The sequence below is a fragment of the Phyllostomus discolor genome, chromosome 13 (genome assembly GCF_004126475.2).
Source record: "Phyllostomus discolor isolate MPI-MPIP mPhyDis1 chromosome 13, mPhyDis1.pri.v3, whole genome shotgun sequence".
Classification (NCBI taxonomy): domain Eukaryota; kingdom Metazoa; phylum Chordata; class Mammalia; order Chiroptera; family Phyllostomidae; genus Phyllostomus; species Phyllostomus discolor.
The window spans coordinates 50,277,125-50,293,201 of record NC_040915.2 but is presented as its reverse complement, the minus strand read 5'-3'; the positions used below and the strand labels follow the sequence as shown (position 1 = coordinate 50,293,201).

Genomic DNA, 16,077 nt, shown 5'->3' with positions numbered 1-16,077 from the left:
CGGCGGACTCACAGCTACGGCTTCTTTCATGGAGTTCGTCCATCTCATGCGTGGTCTTCCTCTTCTCCCGCTGGCTTCTAGTTCCCCTAGCATCACTGTCTTTTCGAAAGAATTCTACCTTCTCGAGACGTGCCCAAAGCAGGACAGCTTCAATTTTGTCATTTCTGCCTCCAGCGATGTTTCGGGCTTAATTGGCTCTTGGTCTCTCTCTCTCTCTCTCTCGTCCATCTTTCCAGCTGCCCAGTATCTGCAGAGCTCTCCTCCAACACCCCCTTTCAAATGGATCCGTTTTCTTCCCCATCCAATTTTCATACCCATACATAGGAAGTGGGAATACGTGGTTTTCTATCTAAGGTTGATTTTATTTACTCAACTTTTAACCAAATCATTTAAGCCTCTCCAACAAGGAGAAGACACTTTAAGGGTCAGTACCCCTGGATGGCTCTTTTTATAAAACTGAGAGTCTTTGACATCACTCCTTATCTGACTCTTTAAAAAAAAAAATGAGCAAATGTCTAGTACACCCCTCCCCCTTCCCAAATTCCTTCCCAAATTCCTTCCCCATTGTCAATGGAGGAAAAATGTAAAATAAATTTCAATCATTTATCAAGTCAATGGACATAACACAGACTTACACGCTGGTTTTCTCTTTGAAAGTTTATTGTTGGTTTTTTTTAAAAAGCTGTACTTTTTACATTTTACATTCACCTCTCAGAACACTGAATGGTACCAGTTAATGATGTTATTGTATAAAAAGCCCACCAGCTGCTTGAAATGGCTGCAATTTTTTTTTACCATGTTCTAATATTAAAGTGGTTTGAACTCTGGAAAAATTGGTGTAACATTTAAGTAAGTACCAAGATTTCAAATTCCCAGACTAGAAACAAGATTTTTAAATCAGGATGAAATTCAGTAAAAATTCAAGGCTAAAGGAAATGTTACTAGAAAAACAAAACCAACAACATTGTAAAAAATAGGCTTTTCCCCCCAAGTCCGATTAAAAATGCAACCAACCCTCCCCCATATTTCTCTTAGAAAAGCCACCCAATCCTGAACACGGGGTCTCCCCACAAATGCGAGTAGCTTGATTGGCAGATCAGCCTCTGGGATCACGCACCAGCCCCGATTAGAAGTCCGTTGTCGTTGCTTCTTAGCTAAGTTACATTAGGTAGTTAGACATCCATAAATACTAGCATCCGGACAAATGAAAATGTCCCGGCTTTGGTTTGGCTACAGAAATGTGGAAACTGTTCAAGAAGACACTGGTTAGGGAGAGAGGGAGTTGGGGGAACACACGAAGCCTCCAAGAAGAGGAAAAATAAATACTGGGGCACACCAACAGCAAACGCTGTGTCCTTGAGGCAGACGCCTTGAGCCCAACACGCCTACAGGCTCTTCATCAGAAATAACACACGTGCGGGCTCTCGATCCCGACGACACACACACAGCTTCTCGGTCACAATGACACACGTACAGGTTCATGATCAGAATTGTCCGGACCGACCTTTATGAAAGTACCACTTGCAGGAGACAGTGTGAATGTGGGAATTCATCTAGTGAGAGACAGACCTTTTGGAGTCAGAACGGCCACCTGGGCTAGAAGCCAGCCCCTCTCATTCCAGGAGCCATGGAGCCTGTTTCTCCGTGGCCTCTAGGTCACGCCGCCCATCACAGAAGCTCCTCCATCTCCTAACGAGGAGGCCCTTCTACCCCTGGTCACTGCGGGGGCAGGAGTGATTGAAATGCCGATTTTCTCATCTCTGGAGTGATTACGTTACAAAACGAACGAACACCCGGGGTCAGGGCTGCAGCGCACTGTGCCACGCCTCACAGCCACGTCTCATTTCCCTCCATCTTCCCCAGATCGTGATTGTACCGGCTGTGAGGACGCTGAAGCGCGGGAGGCAGCGACGGGACGGACGGCGGGCCTGACCGTGGCCTCAAACACCCTCAAGTTTACAGAAGAGGCCAAAGTGCCAGACCCTGGTCTTCAGACAAAGCCAGTTCCCAAAAGCACGAAGGTGCCCTTAGACAAGGCAAGGAAAAAAGGCAACTTGCTGCCTCGATGCTAAACCCTCAACGGTCATCAATACAATCTTTTAAAACAAAAACAAGCAAACAAACTTTGGTGTACTTTAGGAGGACCAAAAAAAAAAACCTTCGGTGGCAACACACACTAAATATACCTAAAGAATTTCCACCACGGGGCGCTGGATACCAACCAACAGCTACCTGATATCTTGCAATGTCACACACACCCCAGTGACAATGCAAGCGAGAGCTCCCAAAGAGCAAAGGTCACCAAGGAACAGAAAGCGGTGAGGTCCCTGTTCACCGCGGACTGGGTTCACTGTAGTCGGCACCCTAACAATGGGGGCGCAGGGGGCGCAGAGGAAACACAAAGGGTCCAGACAATTTTTGATGAACAGCATCGTTTATCCTGTTTTTAAATGAGACTCCAACACCAAAAAAAAAGAAGGAAAAAGTAAATTTTAAATTAAAACAAAAATAAATCTTTACAAGTCTTCACTCTGAGTCTGTAGGGTTTGGTCTCTGTGGAAGCCAGGACTTTGGAGAAGGTGACTGACCTGTTGTCACAGCCCCACGACCTGCTTTGGGGTGTGCACATCAAGAGACAACACAAAGGGGATCACTGGAGACCAAGAGAACTATTTACAAAGATTTCCTAGAATGTGTCAAGTCTCCCGATTGCCTACAAAGATGCTAACATTTGCTCTAGCCCCCAAAACTTTTCAAGCATCATAAGGTGGCAACCAGTATATAAAAAACCCCATCACCCAACGAGTCGTTTCTCTAGTTGCAGGAATGAGGGAAAGGAAGTAGGGAGTGCAAGGGGGCTGTTTCATCAGGACGCATCAGTGAGCGTGTAGGGTTCGTGGCAGCCACGGCGCAGCCTTCTGTCTTTGCCCTGGGCCAGACCTCCTGGGAGAGCTCCTGGAGGCTGCGCGTGCACACAAGGCTCCATCGGTTTGAAATGGCCAATGGGCAATAATGGCATCGGTGACGAGAGTGCCGTTTGAATTAGGAGTGAGAGTCTGTAGATCACTGGTTATTGCACTACCAACCTCGCCTCCCCACCGTCAGTAGATAACCCAGATAACCAGCCTGCGGCAGGTACCACTTCACCTACTCGGGAGCAGGGACATGAATTACAAATGAAACCGTTGGAAATGACCACTTCCTGTTTCAGCTCGAGCTTGAACAACTGCGTGTGAATAAACCACTTGCATTAAATAACACTTAAAATATGGTACCTTTAGCACATTATGAATATGAAACACCCCCTCCCCCCAGCCCCAATCACTTCAGTGCACGCAGTCCCCCAGGCGAAGGCTTCTGTCGTTCAGCCGGGGGAGAGGATGCCACGCGCCAGATGTTGCACGAGGCATTTGCTTCTCGGAGAAGGCTGGGAGCCAGGAGAATTAATCTCCTTCTGCTAGGACCGCTCCCCAAGCTCCTGGGGAAACAGCAAATTGGGCTCGACAAGGGAAGTAGCTATGTGATGCACTAATCAGATTCAAAACATGGAAATGCACTGGAGAGTGTATCCCTTCCTGCTCTTCTTCATGGTAGAAAGACCTGAAGACAGTACAAAGAAATGTGCCTTCCAACTCAAAGGAAGCTTGGGGTGGGGGGGCCAAAAAAAAAAAATGAGTAAATCAAACTCCCGATACTCCTGAAAGTAAAACCGTCTCATGGTGACTGCTGGCTGGAAGAAGTCGAGGCAGCAAAGAACGAGACAAAGATGGATGTGATGGGCCACGAAAGTGCGCCCTGCAGAATCCACAACAGTGTTCTCCATTGTCCAAGGTCAAGGAGCAACTCCCAAGTTAAAAACTTTCTATTAAGAACAAAACAAAACCAAAACCCAAAAATCACTCCAGAAAAAAGGTCAAGGGAGGGAGAGCACTGGAGCGAGTCAAGCCGCTGACCTCCGGCGGATCACAAAGAGCCCACGCTGAAGCTGGCCCAAGTAAATCCTCATCTTGGTGCTGTCACTTGTCTTTCTCACCCAGATCTGCAGGGGAGGAGGGAAGGGAACAAGATGAAAGAGGCTAAGACTGAGGAGGAAGCCGTCCAGAGCATGAAAACATTTCCGTAAGTTATGTGTGGGCAGAAAACTGGCAACCTCTTCCTGTCAACCTGCAAGGCCTTGGGGAAGTACGCCCTTGACCTCCGGCCCTCCTAAAGGCACACCTCAAGTGCAGGCAGCAGCCCTTGGGCTCCTTTCTCCCAGCCATCTCTCCTACATCTCTGACGAAGAAAACGGAAAGAGCCCTGGCTGGTGGGGCTCAGTGGATCGAGCAACAGCCTGTGAACTAAAAGGCTGCTGGTTCAGTTTCTAGTCAGGGCACATGCCTGGGTTGCAGGCCCGGTTCCCAGTTGGGGGCATGCAAAAGGCAACCCCAAAAATGTTTCTCAGGCACATCGATGTTTCTCTCCTTCCCTTTCTCTCTCCCTGTCCCCTTCTCTGAAAATAAATAAGTAAAAATTTTTAACGGAAAGCACAATAATACTGGGTTCCACGTTGGCCCTGATCTTAAGAGTTCTTTTAGATTTGGTTTGACTACCTACAGTATTGCCAACATTCAAGATACATATACGAAGTATTTTCCTTACCTCAAGGGACTTCAATATTATAGCCTTTCAGTACTAGTTTCCTGACAGTGAAGGATAATGGTTGTGACAGGAAAAAAGGAAAAAATAACAACAAAAAAAGATGCCCACGAGTGAACTAAGGCCCAACTAGAATCATGCAAAGGCTAAACTAGCTTCAGACAGGCCTCCATCCTGACCACAGTGTTCTCCCTCAGAGGGTGTCATGTCTTGCATTCCACAGGCAGACACACGTGTCTGCAGAACTGAGAGTGAACTCGTGCAGCGGGGGGGCTGCCAGAGCTGACCGGTGTGCTCAGTAAGGGGCACCCTGCAGCCAGGAACGGGAAGGGGAGATGACACACTGAGCAAGGGCCCCCTGCGTGCCAGATACTATGTTGATGAAGCTGCACCTTCTCCTCCTCCTCCTCCTCAGAGCTCCCGCCCCACGCCCACCATAAAGTAAGTGCTAGCACTGCCCCCCTTTTCTGGAAGAGCAAGGCTGAGTCGCATGTCCGATGGAAGCCCTGGCGCCTGGCATCCAAACCCTTGCGCCCTCCACTAAACCAGGCCCTGGTTCTTCTCATCACTTCGCTCATGTGTTTAATTAACATAATGTTTTTTTAAAAACTCTGCAACACATATATGCAAGTACAAGTTTACAAATCCATCTTCTCCCTCCCCAACTGAGTTTTCAGGTCTTCAAAAAGCTTATTCTCAGTTTCATCTCCATTTCTTTGTGATTATTTAGCAACAGAGAGACTTTGAAGTCAAACACGCTGGTTTAAAAATAAAGTTAAAGACTTCACATGAAGCTGAACCTCTAAAGGACCTTGTAGAACCATTTTCAAGTAAAAACTGACCCCCAGGAGGGCTGAACTGGGAAGTCACAACACGCTCAGATGCACCCGCCAATTCTGCCCAGAGTCAAGTTATGCAAAGGCCAAGTGGCTCCAGTGTCACTTAGGATGTGACCTGACAAATGAGCTGGAATACCGCCAAGAAGTGAGAAACGGTTTCCTGTTACCACAGTTGCATGCCTCTGGTGCAATGAGGTGTCTCCCCTCCAGGGGACATGTCTCAGTGTCACTGTTTCCTTGTCAGACCTCGTTGACACTCTATTAATGTCAAAAGGTGACAATCTTCAACAGAGAGACGGAAAAACCCAGCTTGCATTTCTGTTCTCCTGAAAAATCTTGCGGTGTCAGGGAGAACCGTGCAATGGATCTGCAGTTAGGTTTAGGGACCAGGGCGCCGCACGTGCTTTGTGCAGCAGCCTGCACAGCCAGGCACCCAAGCTCTTTGGTGAAATCACAACACCTCTTGCTGGGAAGCAGCAAGCATCTCTACGAGGTCCCCTGTTCTGGCTTGGACTTGGCTTAAGGTGACACTCAGATCCTGAGCGCAGAGAAGAATGACATTCACTCATCTGGAAGGCTCTCCCTCACCGCTAAGGAAACAATCATTTTGCAAACTAGTCACACTGAAGGGCATTTTCAATTCAGGAAGCCAGGGGAATAGAAGAGGCTTCAGTCACTCCGTAATCTGGTTTCATTAGATTCACTGTGCACTGGCACAAATAAGTTAGAGGGCAGACACGCAATAATCAATTTCACTGCAGACATTTTTGGACTGATAAAAAAAATCAAGCCAATCCAGATATTAAAGTTCTAAACTTTTTTTTTTTAACTACTAATAATACAGGTCACACTCTGCTGACAGCCTCCCAACGAAGGGCCAGTTGGAGAACTCACAGGCGGGCCATGCCATCCTTGAGCATACCCCTCTGAGCTGACTTCACAACCCGTCCCCAACCCTCAGCAGTGACTGGAGGACGCCAACAACTAAGGGCATGAGCCTGGGAGCTCAGTGTTCAGAGGCACGACCGGGCGTGTCAGACTGGGAGGGCAGCAGGCAAGGAGCAGTGTGTGGGTCAGACCGGGCCAGCCCCGTGCAGTCAGCACGCACTGTGTGCCAGACCCTGTGCCAGGTGCCTCAATACAAACCTCAACAGCATGGAACAAATCTTTTAGTCCACATGGACGTTCTAGAGAAATAACGAAGAGGGAGTGTACTCCACAGGCAAGTTCCACTCTCAGTAGATGGTTACCTTAAAAAAGCAGTAGGATTTGGAAGCACAGACACCAAACAGACTTGCCTATTGTTCTTTCCTGCTGTCTAGCTCATGGTTCCCAACTCGATTACTGCACAGGGGGTTCACAGACACAAGGAATACACAAATCCGTGCATGCTGCGGTCAAGCAGAGCGAGGGATTTGCAAAGGGGATTCTGCCCACATGCAGTTTCTGCCTGGAAGTGCGGACGGTGGACTCCAGCCCACATCCAACACGTGACTCCACTGTACTTTCTCAGGGGCCCTCACACTGCAGGTGGGTCGCCTTCGCCTTCCCCAAGGGTGAGCGAGTGTGGTCCCTACCTCATTGGCTCCCACAGAGCTGATCACACAGCTCAGTTTCTGGTTGTCCTTGGACTCCAGGTAGATGGCTTGGCTCTTGTGGTACCTGCCGAAAACAGAACACAAGTTTACTGTTTAAACCACTCTACTGAAATATGATTGAAATGTAAGAAGCTGTACGTGTTTACTGTGTACGAAGTTATGGGGATTGAGTACACACCCGTGAAACCATACCACCGTCAAGGCCACAGACGAGACAGGAGTGGGCAAAAGTAGGTTTACACTTCTGAGTACATGAAAGACAGTTTATTCTTGCATTGTTAGTAATTTATTAATTATTGTATTATTTATTATTAACCTGCTTTGCCCATTCTTGTATATAAATCACCTCCCAAAGTTTCCGCCTATCCTCTTTATTATGTTTATTGTTTTTTGTTGGTGTTTTTTGGGGGTAAAAACACTCAACGTAAGATCTACCTTCTTAAAAAAATTTAGGTATACAATTTAGTATTGTTAAAGGCACATATTTTTTAGGAAGGAAGGAATGAAAGTAAAGGAAAAAAAAAAGAAGACCACAGCAAAAAATGTAATTAAAAGAGTCTTAATTGGTATTTGAGAAAGAGTCTGAATTTCAGGTTTAATTTAAAGGCTTCTATCCTCAGATTAGATTAGATGATGACCTCCTAATCTTCTAAATCTAAAACTTACACTCCTTGGTTCCTCTGCAAAGACGGAAGGGGGAGGGCCAAGAAAAGGGAAAGGAAATTAACTCTATATTTACTTTTTCATTTGGACTGTATGACTCAATTCAAAAAGTAAATTATAATTTTTCAACTAAAACCTGTTTTTACCCCAAAACACTGAAGAAGGAGGCTACATAGACAAAATGAACAGAAGGCTTAAAAACTGGTTGTCCTATTACTTCTCCATTCGCCCCGTAAGTCACCAACAAGAAGGAAGGCCCAACTCAGGCCTTACTTTGGTCACTCATTCGACAAATACTCACTAACCGCTCACTGCGCACCACCGACTATGCTGAAGGCTGGAGGCAGACCGTGAACAAGGCCACGAGGCCCCTGCTGTCACGGAACTTCAAATGCAGTGGCAGCGAAGGCTATGAAACACTCTCACCTGGCACACGGGAACTGGGTGGAGCTCCGAGCATCGCGACCCGCCCCAGGGAGGGTCTGGTGGGGCCTGGTCCGCCAGGAGAGCTGCTTTCAAGGGAGCAGACAGGACAGGCCCTGCCCTTGTAGCCCCTGTATGTTCTCCCGGCCTACAGTGCAGAACCACCTTCAACTTCTGCAAGTTCAGGGACAAGCCCAAGGATGGAAGTGAGGAAGCCGGAGAAAAGCCAAATGGCACAGCAACAGCTGCCACGGGGTGAAGGAGCAGCTGCTGGGTTACAAGAGCTGGAAACCAGCAGAGCTGCAGCTGGCAGCCCTGGCCTGGGCCAGCACCTGCTCAGTCAAGAACATAACCTTTGGTTCATTCTGGCTGCAAGGATCTGGCTAACAGACCCACTAACTCATGTAAATTCCACTAAAACCAAAATCCGACTCCCAGCAAAGCACTGCGTTTATGTCATTGTTTCCGTGGGAAAAGAGAGCAGACTGTCTGCTGGTGTAATGAAATAATCTACTGCCAAGACATTATAGTAAAGGATGCGCTTCACTCCCACAATAAGCCTTCTCCACTCTAGGTCCTAAGCACTCTTTAATCTGCTACTTAGGAACTGAAAACTAAGGTTTCCAAGTCAATTTACTTCCTGAAAACAGTTTAAAAAATCGAATCATAAACACAATTAGAAAGGCAAGATTGGTTTAGATCCAGCTTCAAATTGCCTTTGGCCAGAGATTAGCTGGTAAACTGGGTTAGGGGACCCTCAATAATGCTAAATATGTAATATTGCAAGCTCTGAATTGTACAATGCATGAGGAAAGGCTGAATTAGTTCACAGCAAAACTCAGACTTGAGTTTCCCTCCCACATCTAATCCAACTGTCTTATCTAAATGGTTAGAATACAAATACAGAGAGAACACTCAGTTATTCTATTGGGATTGTGATTTATTAAAGAAATAAAAAACACAAAACAATAGGCAACTAGCCTCAAGTCATTCTGATACTACTTTCTAAATACTTTAATAAAGGAAGGTCATTGATGTGGCACAGAAGTGTATTACTGCTGCGGAAACACGCTCAATATACTGCTAAATAAATGTGTCCATTATGTTCCTACATCTGTAACAAAACATGAATGTTACATGTGTATCATATACACACAGAAAAAAACTGGTAAAACTTATGTATTAAAATGTATATTAAAATTTTATAAAAATATGAAATGTAAGTTAAGAATGGTATTCCTTTTATTGCATAGCTTTATTTTGTGTAGGATAAACAGGTATTATATTAAAAAGTAAATAATATTTCCTTAAATCGTGATACTGGACAACATCTAAACAAGATGGGGTAAAAAGAAAACCTAATGTCACAAATTTTATCTTTAATTTCTGTTAAAGGCATCAGTTAACTCTGGGACAGTAATCAAACAATTCTTGTGAGATGTGTTGCGTTTTTATTCGGATGCGCTCAGCAAACCCCGTACACCTGGCTGGCTTAGACGTGAACACCAGCCATAAACAATGCAGTCCATCTCTTACCCCTAAGAAACAGTCTGGGAATTAAGCATCTGGCCACCTCCCCAAAGTGCCAGCTCCGGGATCCCCAAATGGAGTTAGCTTCAGTGCCACGCACTGGCCACTGTTTGTTCCACGGGAGAGCTGGCCAGCATGTTTCTCAAAGTGGCCCACTTCCAACCCCACTGATTGCCATCTCTCCCTGAAGCAGAGTCTCTGGCACCTCCAGGAGATACTCATGTACCACACTGGGCCTTGGGGAACCATCATCCCTTGGGGGTATCAGATCTATTAAAACATCGAAATTCCCGCTCTGACAGGTATGGCTCAGTGGGCTGGTCGTCATCCCACAAAGTGAAAGGTCATGGTTCCACCCCTAGGGCACATGCCTGGGTTACAGGTTCGGTCCTTAATCGTGGCACACAGAAGAAGCAACCAGTGTTTCTTTCCCTTTCTTTCTCTCTCCCGCCCTCCTCTCTGATAAAAAAAAAATTTAAAAAAATTAAAAAATAAATGAATTATCTGAATTCTCTGGAAAAAATACCTACTTTGCCATGCATAATGCGCTCCTGTGTATAATGCGCACCCTGTTTTGTGCACATTACACATAGGATTATTAAACCCACTGCCATACCCATGGTGTATAATCATTATGCCTGTGTATATTACACATTCTTATTTTTCCCTCAAAAATTTGGGCAAAAAAGTGCACATTATACATTACAAAATACGATCAAGTCCTCAGTGCTCATATAGGGGGTGTTTTTAAAATGAGTCCACAAAGTGTCCTGGCTGGTGTAGCTCAGTGGATTGAGCACTGGCCTGCAAACCAAACGGTCACGGGTTCGATTCCCAGTCACAGAGCATGCCTGGGTTGCAGGCCAGTATTTCTCTCCCTCTTTCTCCCTCCCTTACCCTCTCCCTAAAAAATAAAGTCTTAAAAAATTTTTAAATAAAATAAAATGAAGCCAAAAAGTACATGACAACCTTAAAATACAAATTTACCTTTCAATTTCTAAGGGCTGATAAATGAGCAGGGAAAATTTCAAAATATACTTAGAACATAAAAAATGTTAAAAAAGCACCATCAATCAAGCTAAATTAGTAAAAATGTACATTCTCACTTTTTGCCAATTAACCCATTTTACAAGCTATAACTCATCTCTGCTGAAAAAAATACTTCAAATGGCCTCAGAGGACAAGCCCCAAATGTCAAGCTAACTTTATTACTTTATTACTAATGGAAATTCTGACCTGGGAATCCCTACAATTAAGCTCTTAAAGCTTTGCCTCTGCTATTAAACCCAACGAACTCGAGTCACCACTACTACGATGGAAGAAAGCAATTTCTGCAGAAGATGGGTCAAAAAGTGGGGCAGGGAGGGCGTAGCATTCATTTAATTTTGTGCCCTACTGGGAATCCTGATACTAATGTTTCTCTTCAAAAGAGAAGACCATGTCACAGCTCTTGCCTCAAGAAGTCCCAATTCCAGGTGTAAACATTCCCTGTTCTGAGTATAGTCTTTTGTGCCAGCCGAAGGCTGGAGGGTTAAACCCACTCCCCCAGCAAGTGGGTGGCTTCTTCTCTGATTCGCACCAGCAGCCCCGGATAGAACGTGAGGAGAGAATGAACAGCCTGCTGGCACCATCAGTTAGTTATTTTAAATACCAGCTACTTTCCCAGTACTTTCTAAGAAGGGTCATTAGTCCAAATCGGAATGTGAGGAAAAGTTACAGCAGGATATAAAATGCCTTAAAAGCAGTATGAGACCAAAGCAAAGGCAAGATGCTTATCTTTCAAAATGAAATGTAGCTTGATAAGTGTTCCTGCCAAGGATGGGAAGCCTGAACCACAGTCATTTTGCTGAAGTCATTTAAAACTCAATGAAACATGTTTTGCCAGAAATACTGTTTTGCCAAAATACTCCACGCTACTGGAAAGAACATAAAGCGATTCAGCTGACCTCTCAGCCACAGGCTACGGATGCTGAGAAAGAAGGGAAAATGACAGCCTCCACCTGACAAGGACACGAAAGGCAAACACCAGAGCTGGTGCGACAGGGGAGGCCGGGTCTGTATCGCAAACACGTCGGCCAGGAGCCCCGTGCACACCTTCCCGACACGGAAGGGAGGGACCCGGCCTGCCTGTCCACAGACGTGGCATGAACTTGGACTGCTGAGGCCAAAGAAGAGAAACACACAGAACACAGAAGGAAAAAGTCTCAACATTGAACAATGAAATGAACACGGCTTTAAAGTCACTGAAAAAGTAAAATGCTCCCAAAGACCTTATTTTTAATTTTTTTTTTAAATTGTGAGAAAGACAGTGAAATCCCTTCACAATGCAGAGAGGAGGTCTGGCGCAGCGAGCCTGGCCACTCTGCTCCCATCATCAAACGCCAGCCGCTGCGGGTCCTGTCTTTGGAAAAACAAAAATCCTATTTCGCAGCATTTTCGCCCTCAAGACATGTCTCATAAAGTCAAAGGACTAAGCCTTAGAAAAAGGGAGATCTGAAGCAACGCAATTACAAAATGAACATTAGTTGAAATATCACATAGCTTTAGGACTCGAGATCCATAAAAATGTTAGTTATTAATCTCATCATTTTTGAAGATGTTTCTTATGTGTGGGCTTGATCTTTAAAGGTTATTTGGTTTCCATTATTTAAAACATTTTTCATCTTACTTCGTCCCCAGTGTGTTGAGCTGTTAGGGCCTGCCACCTAGTGGTGATTTGTTCCGAGGAGCAATATGAAACTACAGGACAGCCACAGAAGAGCCTGATGGGAAGGGTGGAAGGCACTAAGATCCGGCTTACAGATAGTGCAAGCCTTCATCACCCACCAGGCGATTCAGCACTGTAACCGAACAGGTGGCACTGATTCACCTCAGGCACGGCCAGGTCACTAAGCACTTCCTGTCCATTTTAGAGTACAGTATTGCAAGGTAACTGGCTAAAACAATGTTAGGGGGTTTTTTTGTCGTCGTTAAGAAAACTCAAAAAAGTCAAAATAGCACTAGTCAAATTTTGGAATCTTCCGTTAAATATATTGAAACTCAGAAGGTCACTGTATAGCCATTCTAAATAATTAGAGAGCACATACAATAACCCAGAAAAACATTGTGCACACAACCAAGCAGGAAGGCAGAAGAATGTAAACATGTGTCCACCGTGACTTACACTGAGTAAGAGCAGGCCACACATGCACAATGAATAAAGAAATATATCAAAATTAAAAGAACTTGGAAAAGGTGGCAGGATCCAGGTAACTTAATACCTTGCAGAATGCCTAGTTACAAAGCAGACTACATGTTTGCCAAATGAACACATTTATGAGCTTTTTATGGTTCTTTCATATTATTTCACCATTTCCTTCCCAATGGAAATACAGGTGGTCTGAAGGTTTCAACCCTTCTTCAATCTAAATTAGTAACGTTTTTTAATACAATTCCCCCAGGAACGTCTCCTGGATGAGCATGCGAAGGGGTCCCTCGCCAAGTCAGGAACGCCCAGTAACCCCGTGGAACTTCGCAGTGCACGTGAGCGCACCAGAGGACCCAGGAAGCGCTCCAACGGGGAAACCCATTTATCTGAATGAACGTGGTCATCCCCCAAACTCATCGGACCACAGAATGTTTCTCTCCACAGCAGCCCCACTAATTTTAGCACACAGGGGCAGAGCTAAGGGAAGACAGAGGAGGGCATGAGCCTGGCCCCAGTCTACAGAAGCATCACAGAAGATGTGAGCCTGCAAATGCTAGCACAGCGTGGAAGCGGGGGCACCATCCGAAGAACACGTTTTGGAAAGACACTGCCCTCAGGGCTCTAACAAGTAGCAACAACGGAGCAGCTCCTGACACCCATTCAAGTGTCACTCCACTTCCAATGCTACGTAAGGTAAGCAGCAGCCGTGCTCTGAAACGGCAACTACAGGCTGGCCCAGCCCTCTCTCCAAGTGGTTCTTTTGAGACTCTTATGAGTAATCCATGTTTTTCTCCGACAACGTACCATCTTTTATCATAGTACAGTTTGCCATCTTCTATCCGGGCTTCAAATCTCTGGGCCGGAGACTCGGCAGGTGTGGCGGGCAGGTGTTCGGGAGAGGACGGGGAGGCTGGAGACACCAAAGAAACATCATTTCAGTGACTGGGCACAAGACAAACATGTGAATCCACCATAACATGCTTTAGCCGAAATGCTACTAACAGGTGCTAATAGTCACAATCGTCGAGCCCTTACAGTTGTAATGAATGGAAATTCAGTAAAATCCGTCTTTGCCACATCTAACCACCCTCCAAGCAAACTTGTGAGGTATGCAAGATTAGCCTCAGGGAACGGCAGTGAAACCCGAGGCTCAGGCGGGCCCAGGGATCCGCCCAAGGTTGCCTGGAGTAGAACTAAAATCCCAGTGACCACCAGAAGCCCAAAAGGAGGAGAATTTGGTAAATCTCTTTAAATGTATAAAAAACGAAGTAATATCTAGAAATACTTATCACAAGGTAGAGCAGGCTGCTGGGTATGTGTAAAGTCAAGCTAACACAGTGCTAACAGCTACAGTGGTTTAAATGATTTAAACTCACACACTTACTCAAAGAACCCCTTTCCTCACCATGCCTTCAGACACACAGGCCCTCTCTGTGGACCACAGCAGCCCTCAGGAGGAAATTATTTAAAGAAGGAAGAATCCTATTTTCTTCCCCAAGACTCGGTGAATAGAGGGGTGTGTGAGTAATTACAGTGTGTAAAACAAAACAACACCCTGCCGGGGCAGAATTCCACCCAAGAGCCTGCGGTGAGCTGACCCCCGAGGGCTGCTCTGGAAGGAACCGCAGTGAACACTGGGCTGGCCTCTCCCCCAGGCTGGGCCTGGGAGCAGCCTGCAGGCCCCCGGCCAGGGCCCGGTCACAGAGAGCCACTGCAACAGCCGTGCCTCGTGCTGAACTCCACAGAGTCACACTGACAAATCCTTCCGGTTTCATTTTCAGAAATGGACGTGTACTTAAATCTTATGGCTGATGCCCATATACAAAGGACACCTTTACCAGCCAGTCAATCAAATGTCTCTTTTACGATAAATCCTAAGGAAAAGACAAAAATAGCTTTAACGTAACGGGGTTTAAAAAAAATTGGGCGGGGGTGCACTTAAGGTTCTCTTCAGTTTTCACGATGATTACTTTTAGGCAAATGATAAGCACTTTATATTTGGGAATTGCAACAATTCCCTGCTAGGTATTCGCATGCTTCTCCAAGTACATGATAAAAAAAACTGCACAAATGCCAATAATGTCATGCACTTACCTGGTCTCTTGGGTGACTTAAGCTGTAGAAAGAACAATAAAAAATCTTAGAGAAAATCATTCCAGATGCAACTTACGATGTCAAAGGTATCAAATTGATTTAGCAGTAATATGTGAACAAAGTAAAGCAGAAAATCGTATCATGCCTAAGCTTTCAAATAAATCAAAACACTGAACCGTACCTTATTCAACGTTCTCAGATCCTCCATGATCTGCTCGTCTGTTAGCAAATAGTTCAGCTGGGGTGTTGTGAGTTAAAGAAAGGCAGATGAAAAGCACAGTTTCCAAGCAAACAGAATTCAACGAAATGGTACCAGGGTTTACAGTTTACAGAGGGTAATCATGCTGCATGACATTTTTACAATAGCAGCTTGTCTCTTGGAAGTTTCTGATTCTTACTGAATGTCATGGTGCCAGGTATGTAAGAGAATTCATACCCGCCCCTCCCCCCATCTTACAAACTTCAAGGATGCAAAGGTGGAGCGAGCTTCAATAGGTCACTGCAGTAATAGTGAGCACAGCACACGGTAAAAGAACTTCATCCGGAATTTATGAAGTGCTTTTGTTCCAAAGAGCTGATGACTTCCACAGCACACATGGGGTTAATCTTCCCTAGCCACTTCCACTCTCAGTTGTGAAGATAAAGGGAGCTGAAGTTGCACCCTTCCCTGGCGGCAGACAAATGACTAAACGATTGTGTGCAAATGGCTATTTATTACTTCCTCAAAAGGGACAGAAACAATACGTTCCCATATGCCCTCTTCCCATTCCCATTTTTATGATTAAAGAGGCTCCTTTCTGTCTGCCTGAATCTCGTCTGCTTTCATTTAACGGCAGTGTGCAATCCAGGGACAGCGATGACCGAGGTAGAAAACGCAGGTTATCGCTGTCCTCATTTTGCAGGTGAAAAAAAAAATAAAGGCACATGAGTTTTCGGTTGCCCCTGAATCTCCAAGTGAGTATTAAAACCAGGTTGAACTTCCAACACAAAGGACCTTTCCAAGTAGCTACTCCCTCTAAACCCTTCCACTAACAGCAGCAGGCACTGAGAACTCCAGCAATAAAACGGCCAGCCCCTGCTTTGCGGTCAGGCCTGACTTTTCTGT

The 16,077-nt window shown here is 45.5% G+C and overlaps 1 protein-coding gene across 1 annotated transcript in view; it reads right to left on the bottom strand.

The window, feature by feature from the left end:
• Nucleotides 1–668: 668 nt before the first annotated feature.
• SUDS3 (SDS3 homolog, SIN3A corepressor complex component) overlaps nt 669–16,077 on the bottom strand; it is a 35,124-nt gene continuing 19,715 nt past the window's right edge. The window contains exons 8-12 of the mRNA XM_028527694.2: nt 15,154–15,215; nt 14,973–14,994; nt 13,683–13,788; nt 7,055–7,139; nt 669–4,039 (exon numbers count right to left, since the gene is read on the bottom strand). Coding sequence (XP_028383495.1) covers nt 3,941–4,039; nt 7,055–7,139; nt 13,683–13,788; nt 14,973–14,994; nt 15,154–15,215 — 374 coding nt within the window. The 3' untranslated portion in view covers nt 669–3,940. The remainder of the gene's footprint in view (nt 4,040–7,054; nt 7,140–13,682; nt 13,789–14,972; nt 14,995–15,153; nt 15,216–16,077) is intronic.